The sequence below is a fragment of the Mastomys coucha genome, chromosome X, assembly GCF_008632895.1.
Source record: "Mastomys coucha isolate ucsf_1 chromosome X, UCSF_Mcou_1, whole genome shotgun sequence".
NCBI classification, from domain to species: domain Eukaryota; kingdom Metazoa; phylum Chordata; class Mammalia; order Rodentia; family Muridae; genus Mastomys; species Mastomys coucha.
In genome coordinates, this window is record NC_045030.1 from 101,005,421 (window position 1) to 101,022,116 (window position 16,696).

The 16,696-nt window shown below is 39.2% G+C and overlaps 1 protein-coding gene across 1 annotated transcript in view; it reads left to right on the forward strand.

Annotated features, from left to right (window-relative positions):
• The window catches only part of Kif4a (kinesin family member 4A), a 99,485-nt gene that overhangs the window by 46,971 nt on the left and 35,818 nt on the right, over window positions 1–16,696 (forward strand). The window contains exons 9-13 of the mRNA XM_031368811.1: window positions 5,843–5,975; window positions 8,384–8,442; window positions 8,551–8,665; window positions 13,869–13,925; window positions 15,322–15,507. Of these exons, the coding sequence (XP_031224671.1) occupies window positions 5,843–5,975; window positions 8,384–8,442; window positions 8,551–8,665; window positions 13,869–13,925; window positions 15,322–15,507 (550 nt within the window). The remainder of the gene's footprint in view (window positions 1–5,842; window positions 5,976–8,383; window positions 8,443–8,550; window positions 8,666–13,868; window positions 13,926–15,321; window positions 15,508–16,696) is intronic.

Consider the following 16,696-nt stretch of genomic DNA (forward strand, 5'->3'; position numbering starts at 1 on the left):
AGTCCATCATCGAAGGAAGTCTATGAAGTCATATGAACTCTATAGGACAAGAACCTGGAGACAGGAGCTGGTGCAGAGGGGTGTTGCTTACTGGCTTACTCAATATGACTTTCTTGCCTGCTTTCTCATAGAACTTAGGACCACCTGCCCAGGGATTGCAGCACCTATACTGGACTGGGCCTTTCTACATTGATCATTAAGAAAAATACCCTACAGGCTTGCCTACAGCCTAGTCTTATGAAGGCATTTTTCCAAATGAGGTCCCCTCCTCTCAGATGACTCTAGCTTGTGTCAAGTTACATGAAACTAGCCAGAACCATATGCCAGATAAAAACATTTTCATTAGCCAGATCTCAATATTTATGTGGCATTTTTCATCCTTTTGGCTTAAAGTAACCTTTGTTTGAATTTCACTTGGGGTTTTCCTACATCTTGATTGTAATCGCTTTTTTATTTGGGTATGTAAAATACTCTAATGGCTCTAAGAGTCAGATTTTTATGCAAAAGCAGAACAGAAATGCAAGTGAAAATCAAAAGCAATATTATTTCATACATTTCAGGATGACACTTGTTAACACACACACACACACGCACACACACACACACACACACAGTGTTGGAAAGGCTGTGAGGAATGTAATGAAGCCCTTGTCATACTATTGGTGAATTGTAAAATGGTGTTGCCACTGTGGAAAAATGTGGAGATTTCAAGAATCAAATTTAAAAATGGCCTATTGTCCAATCTAGCAGTTTCACTTCTGGGAATATATCCTTAGGAATTGAAATTAGGGTCTCAGTGCTGTGCTCACAGTGGTACTAATCAAAATAGCTAAAAAGTAGAACCAACCCAAATGTCCATTAACTAATGAACTGACAAACCGTGCTTAGTAATGTCAGCAACACTGCACACAGTATCAACTAACAACTAGCCACAAACAAAAGCATGTTAATGAAAACTCCATAAAGTATAAGCCCGAGTTTCCTGACATATTCCATGAAACTGAAAACCAAAATTTCCATGAAGCTCAGGCACAGCAGGGCTTTAATCCTGGCACTTGGGAGATATAGGCAGGCAGAGCTCTGTGAGTTCCAGGCCAGCCAGGGCTACATAGTGAAAGCCTGTATCCAAAAGAAATCCGCATGGGTATGAGAATAAGGGAAACAGTCTCATTTTGACCATGTTACTTCCTCTCCCAGGTTTGTACAAAGTCACATAGAAAATTCCCAGGACTGATGATTTCTAAGAGAGGAAAAAGAAATTGGGAGATAGAAATCCAGCTTTTCTAGCATTTCAAGATGTTTCTGAGGAAGGATGCTCCATTATGACTTCACAGGGAACAGGGAATGTAGGGACTACTGCACAGCTCAGGAACATGACATCGGATAGAAAATCAAGAAGACAGAAAGGTAAACTATACATTTTTGTGCTTGCCACAGTAGTGCCCCAACAAAGGTATAAGTCAACAGCATAGTTCACCTACAAAAGAATACCTCACCTCTCCCAGAAGTAGAAAGTGCTAAACCTATAACTGGCCAGCCTCCAGGCCAACCCCCAGACCTTATGCTAGAGCCTGTCCCAGAGAATAAGAAGACCCCAACAACAAATTGTCACAATAAATGCACATACAACTCCATGTTCCCATTATTCTCAAAGTCCACTCTCAGATCCCACCCAGGATAGAAAACTTTAGATAAGAAACAGATGGCAGTACTACCTTTCCTGCACTTCACTAGTGGGAGTAAAGTTTATTAGCTTTCTTCCCAATCTCCAAGCCTTGATCCAGCCTAGGGATGGAGGGAAGTCTCAACCATATTTGTACTTGCTGTAGCAGTTGGCTCATTTATTTCTAATCCACTTAACCCTGGTCTCTTTCTTGTACTTCTGACAACTGATAAGCTCAAACACTAGTGCCTCCTGGCCAGACAGTACTTGTCACATGGCCAGATCAGGGACAACAGTTTTAAGACTGAAGAATATTCCACTGTATTTATATACAGAATTTTACATACCCTTTCACCTATTGGCAGAAGCTGAGTTGTTTCTAACTTTTGAGTATTGTGAATAATACTGCTATATACATGAATATACAGTATCTGTTTATACTCTTGCTTTCAATTCCCTTGAGTGTATACCTAGGATTAGAATAGCTAAATCATGTGTTAATTCTGCTTTTAATTTTGCAACTAAACTACCATACTGTTCATAGGTACTATACCATTTCTACTTTCCTACCAGCAGTGGACAAAGCTTCAACTGTCTTCATATTCTCACTAACACTTATTTTAATACTTCTTAAATTGTACCAAACCCTAATTTGGGTCCACATTTTTTAATCTTTGCATATTATGTTATATACCCTTTATGGTATGTGTTACAAATATTGTCTTTTCATGTATGTAGGCTTTTTTTTTTGTTGTCATAGGTTGTGGGTTTTTGTTTGCCTTCACCCTAACATCTGGTTCCTGCATTTTTATTGGTAAAATTGAATGTTTGAGATGTTGTTAAAAGCAACATTGGGACAGAAGAGATGGCTCCCAGATTAAGAGCATATACTGCTCTTTCAGAAGACTGGCACCTGCACTGAGCAGCTTATAAGCACCTGTAACTCTAGACAATCAAATGCCCTCTTCTGGCCTCTACAGGCACCTACAGTCAGATTCCCATACACACAGGCAGTTATATGCATACAAATAAAAAGTAAAATATCTTAAACATTTTTTCTTATAGTAATCATGTTTTGCAGTTCAATTTTCTGTTTGTAGTTTTTTATATATATGATCTGGGCTTACTTTTAAATATCCTGTTTTAAAATAATTATTCTTTTTACTTTAAAAATGATGTGTTTCAGCTGGGCGGTGGTGGTGCACGCCTTTAATCCCAGCACTTGGGAGGCAGAGGCAGGCGGATTTCTGAGTTTGAGGTCAGCCTGGTCTACAGAATGAGTTCCAGGACAGCCAGAGCTATACAGAGAAACCTTGTCTCGAAAAATCAAAAAAAAAAAAAAATGTGTTTCCTGTTGTGGCACATTAAAAGAGTGAAGAATAAAACTTAAGGTTGCCATAATTTCATCTCCCTGAAACTACTATAAATTTCTCTTCTTTGGTTAATATAGTCTGGGTTTCCCAATAATATTTTAAGACTTAGATAAAGTCTAGAAAGCTAGCATTTATTGAAGTGCTCCTTAGAGGCCTGTCCTTATACTCATTTTAAAGCAGTTGACTTCTTATTTCCATTTAGCACAAGGATGTTACAAGTATGACAACTCTAATGAAAATGAGACTAACAGAAATCATTCTAGCCTTCTGTAGAATATACGATAAAACAGATCATTTGAGTTTGGATGTGGTGGTGCAAACCTATTGACAGAAGGAGGAAAATCATAAGTTCAAGGACTACCAATACTATAAGTAGCAAGACCTTGTCTCAGCCCCCTTTCCCTAATTCCCCCAAACCACACACACATACACGCACACACACACAAACACACACACACACACAAGAAAAAGAACATCAGCTTTAAAAGTAATGCAATCAGGCTATTGAGATGGTTCAGCTGGTAAAGTCTCTGCTTGCCAAGCGTGACCACCTCAATTTGCTCCCTGGAGCCCGTATGATGGAAGGAAACAACTATGCCTGTAAGTTGTCCTGTGACCTCCACATATGTACCATGGTATGTCTGTGTGCCCCTCCAACACACCCACGATACACAAATATGTAGGTGAATGGGTAGATAGATAGATACATGTAGTGAATTTTTTTAAGGAATAGACTATAAGAAACAATGAATCAAGCTATTTATTATTCAATATTGAATAAAAATGTTTTCCTCAAAAATGTGTCTTTATAGTTAGACATGTCATAAGGCTGTTTACAAAAAGTACATTTGACATATATGAGTACTTTTATCTTTTATACTTGGATGGTGTTGTTATTTGGAATCTTTGTACTTACTTCTGTGTCTGCTTGTACCTGCCTAGCAAATGTGATTTCCTAACATTGGCAACTAAATAATAGCATGTGTAATAGGAAACACTGGTCTCTTGAGGGTTTTTTTGTGTGTGTTTTTGCCTATTCTTTGTCCAAATTCTACTTTGTGCTTTATGCTTTTAAGCCCTTACCCATCATATGGATGTCCTATGTCATTTTCTGATTCAGTGCTGCTTTCCTTTCAATTTTGAGAAGAACTCATTTTCTCTTACTACTCTGAGAGCTTGTATGTCCAGTGTTCTCTGCATGCCCGTATGCCCTATGTTGAGGTTGGCATGGTAGTTAGGTCATGGCCTCTGAAACTAGACTGCTGGCTTGAAATCCCATCATCCCCTAGTTCTCTGACCTTGGCTCATCTTTACATATCAGTTTCCTCAACCTCAAAATGAGAATCACTAAACAACCTACTTAATAGGGCTGTTGTAAGAATGAAATGTTTAATATACATAAATCATTTACTATCGAACCTAGCACACAGTGCTATAGAAGTGTTCACATATTTTAGTAGTCTTTAAATATTACAACATTAACTTGAAATTGCAGAGAAGAGTCTTCTCATAAATGGTAAATTTTTCTTGGAAAAATGAACAATTCATTTAAGTATGATTTCTCCACTTAGAGAAATATTTTAGGAAAAAATATTGAGTTAAAAGTATCATTAATTTGAAGCTTCTTGGCTTATGTGTGTGACATGGAAGTTTTCAGTTTAATGATAAGGGAATGAAAAACAACATTCCAAAATAATATTACATATGTTAATAATTTGTTTTAAAACTATTCTTTGAATTAAACTTTCTTTCCTAAGAGTCTTGGCAAAGTTTTAACAGTGTGGCATGAGACCTTATCATGTGGCCTTGCTATTAACATTTTGATAAAGAGCAAACTAAGAAAGTTAAGATGTCTGAGACTTGATAGCTGTCTAAAACTGGGTAAGAGGATATATGCTGTATTCCTGGAGTCATTTATATGCTTACTGAGATTGTGAACAGCTGCTCGCTGAGCCCTACTTCCTCTCTCTCTCTCTCTCTGTGTGTGTGTGTGTATGTGTGTGTGTGTGTGTGTGTGTGTGTGTAAGCCAGAGGTTGACATCAGGTGCCTTTCTCTATAACCAACCACTCCACCTTATTTTTTTACAGCTTAATTTACTATTTTTAATTATGTGTAAATTGTGGTTGCACATGTGAGTGCTAATGCCCTGGAAGCCAGAGGAGGGAATTGGATTCCCTGGAACTGGACTTAAAGGTTGTTGGTTGTGAGTTGCCTTATGTAGATTCTGGGTCTAAACTGTTGTCCCCTGCAAGAGCAGCAACCTCACTTAACCACTGAGTCATCTCTCTAGCTCCTTATTTTTGTGACTGAACCTGGAATTCTTTGGTTGGCTAGGCTGGTTAGTCACTGAGATCCAGGATCTACCTTTTCCTGCCACTTAGCACTGGAATTACAGGCACATTCATTGCTGGGTATCCAAACTTGTGTCCTCATGTGGAGCAAGCATTTTACCCACTGAGTCATCTCCACAGCCCCTTTAATTTGCAGTGAGAGATCAATGGTGGGAAGAATGAGAGAATGGGTAGCCTTCACTTTTTAAACTTTGTGACATGAGTAGAAAAAATCCTAAGCTATGAGCCATGACAAAAGTTACTCATGCTTATTACTGCTTTATCTGGTTCTGAATTGTTACTTCTTCCAAATCATTAAGTATTTGCGTGTTTTTCATATTCATCCATTCAAATACTATATGACTGGGAAGACAAATCGGGGTTAGACGCTTTCCCCAGCCTTCTGGAATGTAGTTTTACCCCAATAAGGCCATCAAATGTATTTTTCTTAAAATTTTTACTTCCTTTGTTTTAGTGTGGAACCATCAGAAAATCTACAGTCCCTGATGGAGAAGAATCAGTCTCTGGTGGAAGAGAATGAAAAATTAAGTCGTGGTCTGAGTGAGGCAGCTGGTCAAACAGCCCAGATGTTGGAGAGACTCATTTTGGTGAGGCCCAAATTGAAACACCAACACTTTGAACGTTTATTGGCTCCAGTCTCTAAAATATTAACATAATATTATAGAGGACATTTATGCAGCATAGAACAATGAATACCTACATATCACCACAACTAATCTACACTAATCCCAGTTTTAAAATAGATGTCATAAAATTCCCCAAAGGAAAGAAGCAAATCCCTATATTAGCTTAAATCCTGCCCAGTCATCGTGGACTGTTCAACATCTTACCTCATGTGATAAGTTACAATCAAAGAGAAGTTGAGGAAATTGTGCTGAAAATACCATATAAAACTGGAGCAGGGAGACAGGGCTCAGCTGCTAGAGTGCTTGTCTTGCTGACAGAAGGCCCTCGTGTGGTCTCCAGTCCTGTATAACTAGATCTGGGGGTGTACTCGTGTCATTCCAGCACTTAGAAGGGAGAGGCCTGGAGATCAGATGTATAGCTACATTGTGAGTTAGAAGGCAGCTTGGACCACATGGGACACTGTCTTAAACTTAAATATACAGTGCGTACACCCTCAGACATACATTCAGACATACATAAAATATGTACGAGACAGAATGAATTTTGTGTTTAAACTTAGGTCTCATTTTTGAGACATCTTATCATGTATGCAAATATTCCCAAATCTGAAAATCTTTTGAAATCTGAAGCACTTTCTGGTCCAGGAATTGTAGTAAAAGGCTAGTCCACATATGCCAAGTAACTGTTACTTCATTAAGCTCTAAGTTCTCTCATTCCCTTCCCCTAATGTTCTCACATTTCATATCCTATCCTAACAGCTGCCATGGTGAAATATAACAGCTGGGGAAATCATTTGAATTAATTTTCCATATGGTTAATTTCCAAATAAGTGGTTTGCTCTGTGACTGATTCCACCACTTTGACATCCTACTTGTCTGTCTGATTAGAACCTCTTAGATCAGTGTGTGTCGGCTCTGTCACTATAGTTTTCCTACTAGCCTAAGTACAGCGCAGTCTTAGGGTGTACAACTACTGCAAGAAGTGACACAGAGTTTCTACCAGAATGGAACTGACCCTCTGTAAGTAAACACTTCATGCATGAGAGTGCTCTCTAGTTAAGGAAAAGGAAGCTACTGAAAGTTTTCTTTAGAAATGGCCAGATCCTACAGCCACTATATTGTCCTCTACTAGCACAAGATAGTGGGATCAAAGATTATTCTTTTCTCTTCCAGTGGCACATTTTAAAGTACCTGTTTTGCATGTATGTGAGAATGGCTGACCCAGTAGACACTACTTGTTATTCTAGTCGAATACCTACATGACCTTTATGAGGGCATTACGGTGGCTCGCTGATAAGCTTATTGTTTTATATCCTGTCAGAACTGTCTTTCTCAAATCTGTTGTAGCATCCAGCTTCTTACAAATTCTGTGATTGAAATAATCATTCTTCCTGAAACATAGATGCCTTCTGTTATTTCTTTTTGCACTAAAATTATTCTTGTGCCTTACCTTTTTTCTTTCTTTCTCTTGATAAAAATAGCCTATCATATCAGACGGTGTATATATATATTTTTTAGTCTCAGCTCAAATTGATGTGAGGTCCTTTTATGCTTTAAATTCTATAAATCAGTGGTTCTCAACCTTCCTAACGCTGTGGCCCTTTAATACAGTTCCTCATGTTGTGGTGACCCCCAACCAGAAAATTATTTCCATTGCTATTTCATAACTATAATTTTGCTACTGTTAGGAATTGTAATATAAATATCTCTGTTCTCCAAAGGTCTTAGGCAACCCCTGTGAAAGGGTCATTAGACCCACAAAGGTGTTAAACCCACAGATTGAGAACCACTTCTCTCAATGCTGGGCTGGAGAGCTGGCTCAGCAGGAGTTAAGAGCACTTGTTGCTCTTGCAAAGGTCCTGGGTTTGATTCCTCATACCCACATGGTGGTTCACAACCATCTATAACTCTAATCCCAGCAATGCTTTCTTCTGGTTTCTGCAGACACTACCCACATGTGATGAACATACATGCACACACATACATGCGGGCAAAACACTCATATACATAAAAATAAAATAAATGGAAAAGTCTAAGTGCAGTGTAGGAGGCAGTTGAGACAGCAGAGAGTAACATGCCAGGAAGTATTGCTTTTCCTCAAGTTGTAAAGTTCTTTCTGGAATCAAGGCTTCACACTCTATCCCATAGCTTGAGCTTCATGGCAAACATAAAACCCAGCTGCTTAGTTGTTATTTTTAGTAGCTCATGTTAACTTTAGAGCTAATTTTCATGGATGTTAAAAACACGTTCCCCGCTATGTAACCAAAGCCCACTAAATCCTAGTTTTCATCCACAGGGTAGAGGAGTGGGCATAGTTAGGTAAAGCAGTCAGGCACTACCACTAATGATCTCCTGTGTCTTTGTTGCAGACAGAGCAAGCAAATGATAAAATGAATGCCAAGCTAGAAGAACTCAGGCAGCATGCAGCGTAAGTTTCCCATGAGATATTTCTTAGCAACTTAAATAGTCTTCGTGTATAATCTGGCCTTTATGATATGATTAACCCTTGTGTTCTTTTGCTTGATTTTTTTTTTAGCTGTAAAGTGGATCTTCAAAAGCTAGTGGAGACATCGGAAGACCAGGAATTAAAAGAAAACATAGAGATAATTTGCAACCTACAACAAGTGATTGCCCAGCTATCTGTAAGCCAAGTAGGTGTGCTGGAATAGGCTTGTCATTTTTGTTCATTTCCTGAAGCATATACGCATTTCTAATTCTGTGAATTTTTACTGAAATAGCTAAACTGAACTGTTTGGAGAAGAGATCATAAAATACTGAGTATGCTCCGAACATTAACTTTGTTACATTAAATCATTTATAGGGTATTTTTTTTCTGTATTCTAGCAAACTGGTGATGCAGACCTATAATTATTTTTATTTTATGTTCATTGGTATCTTACTTGCATGTATGTCTTGTGAGGGTGTCAGAAGCCCTAGAACTGGAGTTACTGACAGTGATGAGCTGCCATATGGGTGCTGGGAATTGAACCTGGGTCCTCTAGAAGAGTAGTCAGTGTTCTCAGCTACTGAGCCATCTCTCCAATCCTGGGTTCCAGGTTTAAGAGGCTATGTTTAGGGGTTTCTTTCCATTTACATTTTCCAATGTATTATTCTGTGGCATAAATGTATTTGTAAGTGCTTGATGAGAATTCCTACCTCTTTGGAAGAGGGTTATATTCTCCTAGAACTGTGGCTTTCCCATCTCTGTTCTTGCCAGTTAGTTTTTTTCTAGAGTTTACAGTATGTTATGGCAAAATTACCCAAGAGATTTAAAGAGTAAATGAGAAGAATACAGTATTATTAAGTTTATGGTGGTCAGTTCTAAAATATGTAAGTAAACTCTAAAAACTTAAACCATGTTTTTGAATGAGAAATGCTATAGGAAATTTATGATCAAAACAGGGCACAGTAATAGAGCCAGACATACTCTGGTGCTTTGGTTCAGGTATCATTTTGTTGTTAATTGTTGTGAAACTTTCGGTTGTTCCAGCTTTCATGTTCCTTCCTTGGGGACATATTGATGTAATGCCTTTCTGGAAGTTGTCTATTTTTAAGACTTTATGAGTGTAGCTTCTGCAGTTCCTAACAGGTACAGTCTCACAGGAAACTTCCTGAGCCTGTCTCTTACAAGCTTTCCACACCCTGTTCCATGGTGTTCCCTGAGCCTTCCATGCAGGAGTGTTTTGTAGATGAATCCGTTGACACTGGCCCCTACAACCCTGCAGTTCCATGGGCTGTAGTTTTCTATAATGGTCTCTGTCTGTTACAAAGAGAAGTTTCCTTAAAGTGAGTTAAGAAAAGCCCAGAGGGCTTCAACCCTACCCAAAGAACAATAGTTAGCTAAGGGATCCTGAGAATGGGAGAAATAGTCTTTCCCAGGGAAGAGCACACTAAATGATCAGTCTTGAAAACATATATACAAGTAACATGCAGACCGAGCAGGTTATATATAGGAGTATATATGTGTATACATATACATATATGCATGCAACAATAATCAGTCAAAGAAGAGACCATGAATTTAAGAGATAGAAAGGGGGGGCTATATGGGAGGGTTTGGAAGAAGGAAATGGAGGAGAGAAATGGTATAATTTTATAATAATTTAAAAATAAACGAAAAATAATTTACTGAGTTTATCGCAATACTTGTGAGGCAGAGGCAAGTTGGATCTCAGTGAGTTTGAGGCCAGCCTGGTCTACATATCAAGCTCTAAGCCACCCACGGCTGCATAGTAAGACTTTGTCTCAATTTTGTTTTTTTTTTTAATTCAGGAGCTAGAGAGGTGGGCCAGCGGTTAAAAGTACTCATTGCTCTTGGAAAGGATCCAAGATTGGTTCCCAGTTCTAGGAGATCTGATGACTTTTCCTGGCTTCTGCTGGCACCAGGAATGCATGTACAGACAAACACATAAAATAAAAGTAAATACATTTTTAAAATTGGTTCACTCAAACCTTATGGTTTAAGATCGCTGGCATAAGTGATGATAAAAGTTTGGAAAAGGCAAGGACTGAAGAAAAGGGACACTGGGACCCTTTCAGCATCTATCTTAACTTTTTGTTACATTTGCAAACAAACATTTCTTGAGGCAAAGGGTGTGCTTCCAAAAGCAAAGAACAACTGAAGTTTAGAAAATGGTAAGATTTTATATACTTGTAGGAGAATCACTAGCACAAAGAATATTGCCACCACCTCTACTTCTGCTTAAATATATCTGAAACATAATATATAAGAAAACCTTGTGAGTTGCCCCAAAATTATGATGATGTAAGATATAAAAAAAAAGTGTAGTAGAGCCAAAATTTACCACCTCTGCTCAGGGGAGCAGTGTTTGTGGCCATGATGACTTTAGAGGATTTTATACTTCTCATTTCTGAGCTCTGAGATCATGAAAGCTGAAGGAATGAACTTAATACAATGAACCATCCTCACTGAAGATCTGGCAATATAGCTTCTGCCTGGTGTGCCTGTAGGCAGATCTATCTGTTAGTGGTGACTGTCTCAGAGGAACTCTGTAGAATTGCTGTCTGCCACTAAAATGCATTTGGCATACACAGTTGAGAGAGTTCTGAAGATTGTCACAAGCTGATAAAGTTCTTGGCTTCCATCCACCATCAAAGTTAAGCAGAGTAAACCCTTTTACCCAAGGCTCCTGCTGGACGGCTTGAATCACGGCTTGAATCACAGTTTTCCTTCTCTATTGTCTGAAGGCCCTCCCAGTTACTTAGTTTTTAAAATACACAATGTATCCCCATGGCTCTTATTAGGACTCACAACAGTAAGAGCAAAGTGTTTCAAATATAAGTACATGTGCCCTTCTTTCTGAATTAAAACTATTTTTATTTTAAGTGACAGGTGAACACCCCATTTTCAGTTATGAAAGCAACCATTGTTCCTGGACTTTTCTCCTGAGGCTTTAGGTACCAAGCTGTACCCTTAAAGTACAATTCAAACAAACTTCTTTGCTGCAGTAACCTGTGAGGAAATCCAGGCAGTCATTTCAGTTTCTGAAGAATCAAGTACTATTTTTGTTTGTTTGTTTGTTTGTTTGTTTGTTTGTTTGTTGAGACAGACTTTCTCTGTGTAGCCCTGGCTGTCCTGGAACTCACTGTGTAGACCAGGCTGGCCTCAAACTCAGAAATCTGCCTGCCTCTGCCTCCCACATGCTGGGATTAAAGGCTTTTTTTTTTTTTAACCAGTGAGCTAAAAGTGGTTTCTCCCACTGTCTCCAGCCTCAGTTTCTTAGGGGCTCCTAGCATGTCTGAGCTTTCTCCTGAATTTCTTTCTAAACTAAAGAGCTCCATGTAAGAGGTAGCATTTGAGCCTATGTCTTACGCCATTTCTGATGCCTGGCCCCATAGAACACTTTTTTGCTACGCAGTGTTTCCACAACAGTTCATAGGCAGCTGACTTAAAGATGTGGCATGTATTAAGCACAGTGGGCATATATTTAATCAAGTCCAGCATGCAGGAAGATGAGTTCAAGGCTAGTTTGAACTACACAGCCTAAAGGAGTGACCAGCGTCGAAAATGTTTTTGTTCTTGTCCTTCAGGTAAAGACTTCAGATGAATACTTTTTTTTCTTTTTTCGAGACAGGATTTCTCTGTATAGCACTGGCTGTCCTGGAACTCACTCTGTAGACCAGGCTGGCCTCGAACTCAGAAATCTGCCTGCCTTTGCCTCCCAAGTGCTGGGATTAAAGGTGTGAGCCACCACCGCCCGGCTCAAGTACTATTTTTATTTTTGTCTCTATCCCCTTCTCCAAAACAGAGTTCATAAAAAGTATTTTGCAAGCCCTTTCCAAGTATAGACTTCATTTTGGAAGGCTCTTCTGCTGTTTAGTGTAGCCTTTGATCCCATGACCTTGAGTTAATAGTACCTTTTACTTAAAAGAGGTTCTAAGATGCAGCCCTAGATTGAGCAAAGAAGAGGAGAAAAGGACTGTTAGACTGAAATAAATCCCATTCCTACATATTTATACACTTGGAATTGTGAAACTAGAATCAGTCTGTGATGATACAAAACACATCACCATAGCCAGAAGCTGAATTGTTGGCACTGTAAAATTTCACTGGGCCAAAAGCCATATAGTTTGATCTTGACCCTCTTTAAGATGCCAGGAAAGGTCTTTAGGCTGGATGTGTTGTTGACTGTTGTAATCCTAGATCTTGGGACATGAGGGAAGGAGGACAATGAGTTTGAGAGTAGCTACATGAGTCCCACGCCTGCCTGAGCTACATTGCAACTGGCTGTTTCAAAAGGGAGGTGGGGGGTAAAAGAAGACAGTGTTAAAATCCCTTATAATCTGTGATAGTTATGTAAATAAATATACTGAAATTTGAACATGGGAGAGAAGAAAGGGCAATCATTAAGCAATCCTAGATTGGTGCTCCATTTTTAAAGAAGGACTTAGTGTGCCCTGCACGTGGAGACTTGCCAATGCTGTACATAAGGATGAGAATGTGGAAACACTGCTGCTTCCTTTGAGTTCTCTTTGATCCTCACTGGCTAGAGACTTCTGAGCAGGACAAGAGAAATGCTTTACAAATAGCGCTCACTAAAGGACCATCTCCTGATCCTTCAGATACCAAGATTGCAACAACTATGTGTTGTTTCACACGACTGATACAGATAACTGCTTGTCTTAACTCTAAATTCCTTCACTGCTATTAAGCCAACAATTCTCTCACCTTTGAACTCCTTTGCCACATGACTTCCCAAGAACAAAACTTTGTTTCTAAGGTTTCAGAATCACTGGTGCAGAAGCAGTAATGTATATGTTATTGTGCCAAGTAACTCGTAAGCTTCAGTGATGAGAACAGACTGCTCAGGGCATCATCTGGAGACAGATTTCTCTTAATAAGTAGTTTCCACTTACCTTTCTAGGTGTTTGTTCCAGTGCCCAAAAGGATTAGCCATTCTCTAAGAGGGGACTTAACTTCCTGAGGTGCTTATTCTTTCTTTCCTACTAACTACCTGCAGCACCTTCAGATGTGAAGAACAGCAAGTGCAGCCACCTCTAAAACGGATTCAGTTTTGACCTGTTAGAATGGTTCAATGTTTCAGTCTGGTTCAGTGATCTTTGACTTCTTACCATGAGACCTTACTTCTTTCCTCAAAGACTACATAATCACCCTTTAGAAAAAAAGACCTGTGAGAGGTGGGAAAACAAACTGTTAGAGTACCTGTGACTACAAAACCCGTCCAGGACCATAAATGACTTCTCTGTATACTTCTAAAATATCAACTTTTAAAATCAAATAACCAGTATAAAAGTATTTTGTAAATTTCACTTTGGTATTTTTTTCCCTAAATCAAAACTTTTTTTCTTTTCTTTTTTTCTTTTTGGCTACAGGATGAAGCTGTTGCTTGCATGACTGCAACCATTGATACTGCAGGGGAAGCAGACACTGTAAGGAATTGACCCCCTTGTGTGGAACCTGGAGCTCTCCCTGCTTATTCTATAGTTTCCTGTAATTGATCAATCATTCAACTCTGGAGAGGATCTGTGATTAGTACCATTATTCATAGAATCCTCTAGAAATCGTGAACTCTTTAGAATAAATCTCAGTTTCATAATACTTCAAACAAGGATGAGCTCTGTTTGTAATTATCCAACTGGTAATAAGCAGTGAGACTTCTCTGGTACACCACGTTTCATTTTTCAGGCTGACTGACTGATTTTCTATTAGTTGCTAGTTCTGCATCAATCACCCAATACGTTAAAACAAGGAAAGGAACAAATTAGGTAATGATGACAAAGTCAGAAAAGCATTACAGGAGATTGTTTTCTGAATGTGCTTTGCAATGGATGGGGTGACCATGGGCTAAAAGAAAAGGAGGAAAGTGTTTTGAGTGTTGAAAGATCACAGGGGTAGCTAAGGTGCATCTGCTGTTGACTTTGACTGAAGGTTACACAGTAAGGTGAAAAAAAAAATGAAAGTTTAGTCAGCGGTTTGCTTGAGGCTGCCTTTTACCCCTGAAACAAGTGCATATTAGTAGTTTTCTTATTCTGAATGAAGCAAGATAGGAGATAAATTAGGTGATAAAAGTCAGCTGTGTCAGAATAAATGACTCTTTTCCATTTCCGAAGTGACATTTCCAGTGTCCTCTCCTCTTTAGGGGCCTCTTGAGATGAAAGGAGAGTAAGGATTGTTTGTCAGATTAGTATAAGGAAGAGCAAGAGAACCTGTGCATATTAGAGAGTATTCTCAGAGCAAGGGAGGAAGCTCCGTAGTTAACTTCATCTGTTTCAACCAATATCATATAAGAAGCCACAGTAGTAAGAGCACACAGGTGTGGAAAAACAGCTGTGGGGAGTGAAGTACTAACTAAGGAACTCCAGGCTCTTGCTTCTCTTACAAATTTGTATGGGGGTGGGCAGATTTATTAGAATGATCTATCGGCTGTGGTCCAACTAATCCAATAACACTTCCTATGTACGTTAAGGTCCAAGAATCCAGTAGTTGGTTAGTTCACAAGGCTGGATGTCTCAGCTGGTCTTCAGTATATCCCAGAGTCCTGAGGAAGTAGGCTCTAATGCCAAGAAAGGAATGGGCTTGCTAGTGAGGACAAGAGCAAGCAGGCAAAGCTCCCTTCTTCCATGTCCTGTCTATAGGCTTCCAGCAGAGGGCGGGACCCATTTTAGAGGTGGGTCTTCCCACTTCAAATGATCCAGTTAAGGCAAAAGGAAAAGAAAAAAATCCTTCACAGGTGTGACCAGTGATTTTTAGGTTTTAGTTAATTCCAGATGTAGGCAAATTGACAACCAAAAAGTAACTATCACAACATCATTCTTTCTTTTTCAGCAAATGCAAAGCAGCCCAGATACCAGCCAGTCTTCTGATGTTTTCAGCACTCAGCATGCTCTACGACAAGCTCAAATGTCCAAGGAGCTAATTGAGTTGAATAAAGAACTTGCATTGAAAGAAGCCCTAGCTAAGAAGATGACTCAGAATGGCAACCAACTACAGCCCATTCAGTTCCAGTACCAGGTAAAGTGTTCTCTCTTTTCTAGGTCAGCAGTTGCTCATGTGTACCATCATTAACTGACGGAAAGCAGACATGCACATCACTTTTGGTAATGGAAAGATAAATGTTCCTCATTGTCGTCTGTTTCCAGTGTTGCTCTTAAGTATATGGTGGCCTTGAGTTTTCTCCCTGTCCCCAGGTGGTAGCATTTCTTCTCACAATGCTACTGTCACTTCACTCCAGTTTCTTTCTTCAGTGCCCTTAATCAGATACTGGATCTCTGGATTTCAGTCTGCTTCTCTTGCCGCTTCTCTCCTGTTTCCTAAACCCTTGTCCTTTTGCACTTTCTAGATTTCCTTCCACTTCTGGTGACTGCTTTTATTTGCTTACTAATTCCTAAGATCTCTTTGATGTTCTTAATTGTTCTTGCTATAGAAACCTTTTTATGGATAGTGTCTATATATAAGACTAGGAATTAAAACTTATCAAAGCTTTAGTCTTCCTGCTTTGCCTCTTTTCTCCACAGTTTGTTTCTTTTGTATGCTTCATGCTCTCTTTTACTTAAGAACCTTTCTTCAGATTTCTGGTGATGTTTGGCTATCTGTACAAATGTAAGAGAGAGAGGAACTCAAAGCCAAAAGGAAGTTTTCCATGCATAGATTCTCCTGTGTTCCTTAGTTACCCTACAGAACTCCCCTCTTCTCTGCCTGGAGCTGTGTGGGCAGAGTGGTGGAAAGTTGCAGTCTCTCTGCTCACACCGAGTGTTATTTCATACATGACAGTAGCACGACTCCTCGTGTCTTCATTTGCTGGATCTGGGTTGGCCATCCAGCCTGAAAGCTTCATCACTACAGGAAGGAAGCTTTCACTCTTTCCGTCTTTCCACGATACAAACTAGCTTGCTGCTCATTGGCATTCATCCTGTAGCAATCATAGTTTAACTTTTTCCACTCTGGAAGGCAGTTCATGTTTTTCTCTTCCCAGAGTCTGTCGATATGTCTTGAATGCTGTCTGCCTACTTTTCATGCTTGTTAATTTACACAACGTTTTGCATCATTCTAGTGGGATTACAGGAGGAAGGTTAAATAGGTAGGTCAGTTATCTCTCTCTGTTTTCAAGGCATACAGTGCAGCCTTTTCAGATCAAATGTGTTTTGACTTTTCCAGGATCAATAAAAGATTACTACTAAGTCTCTCTTCTTTTTTTTTTTTT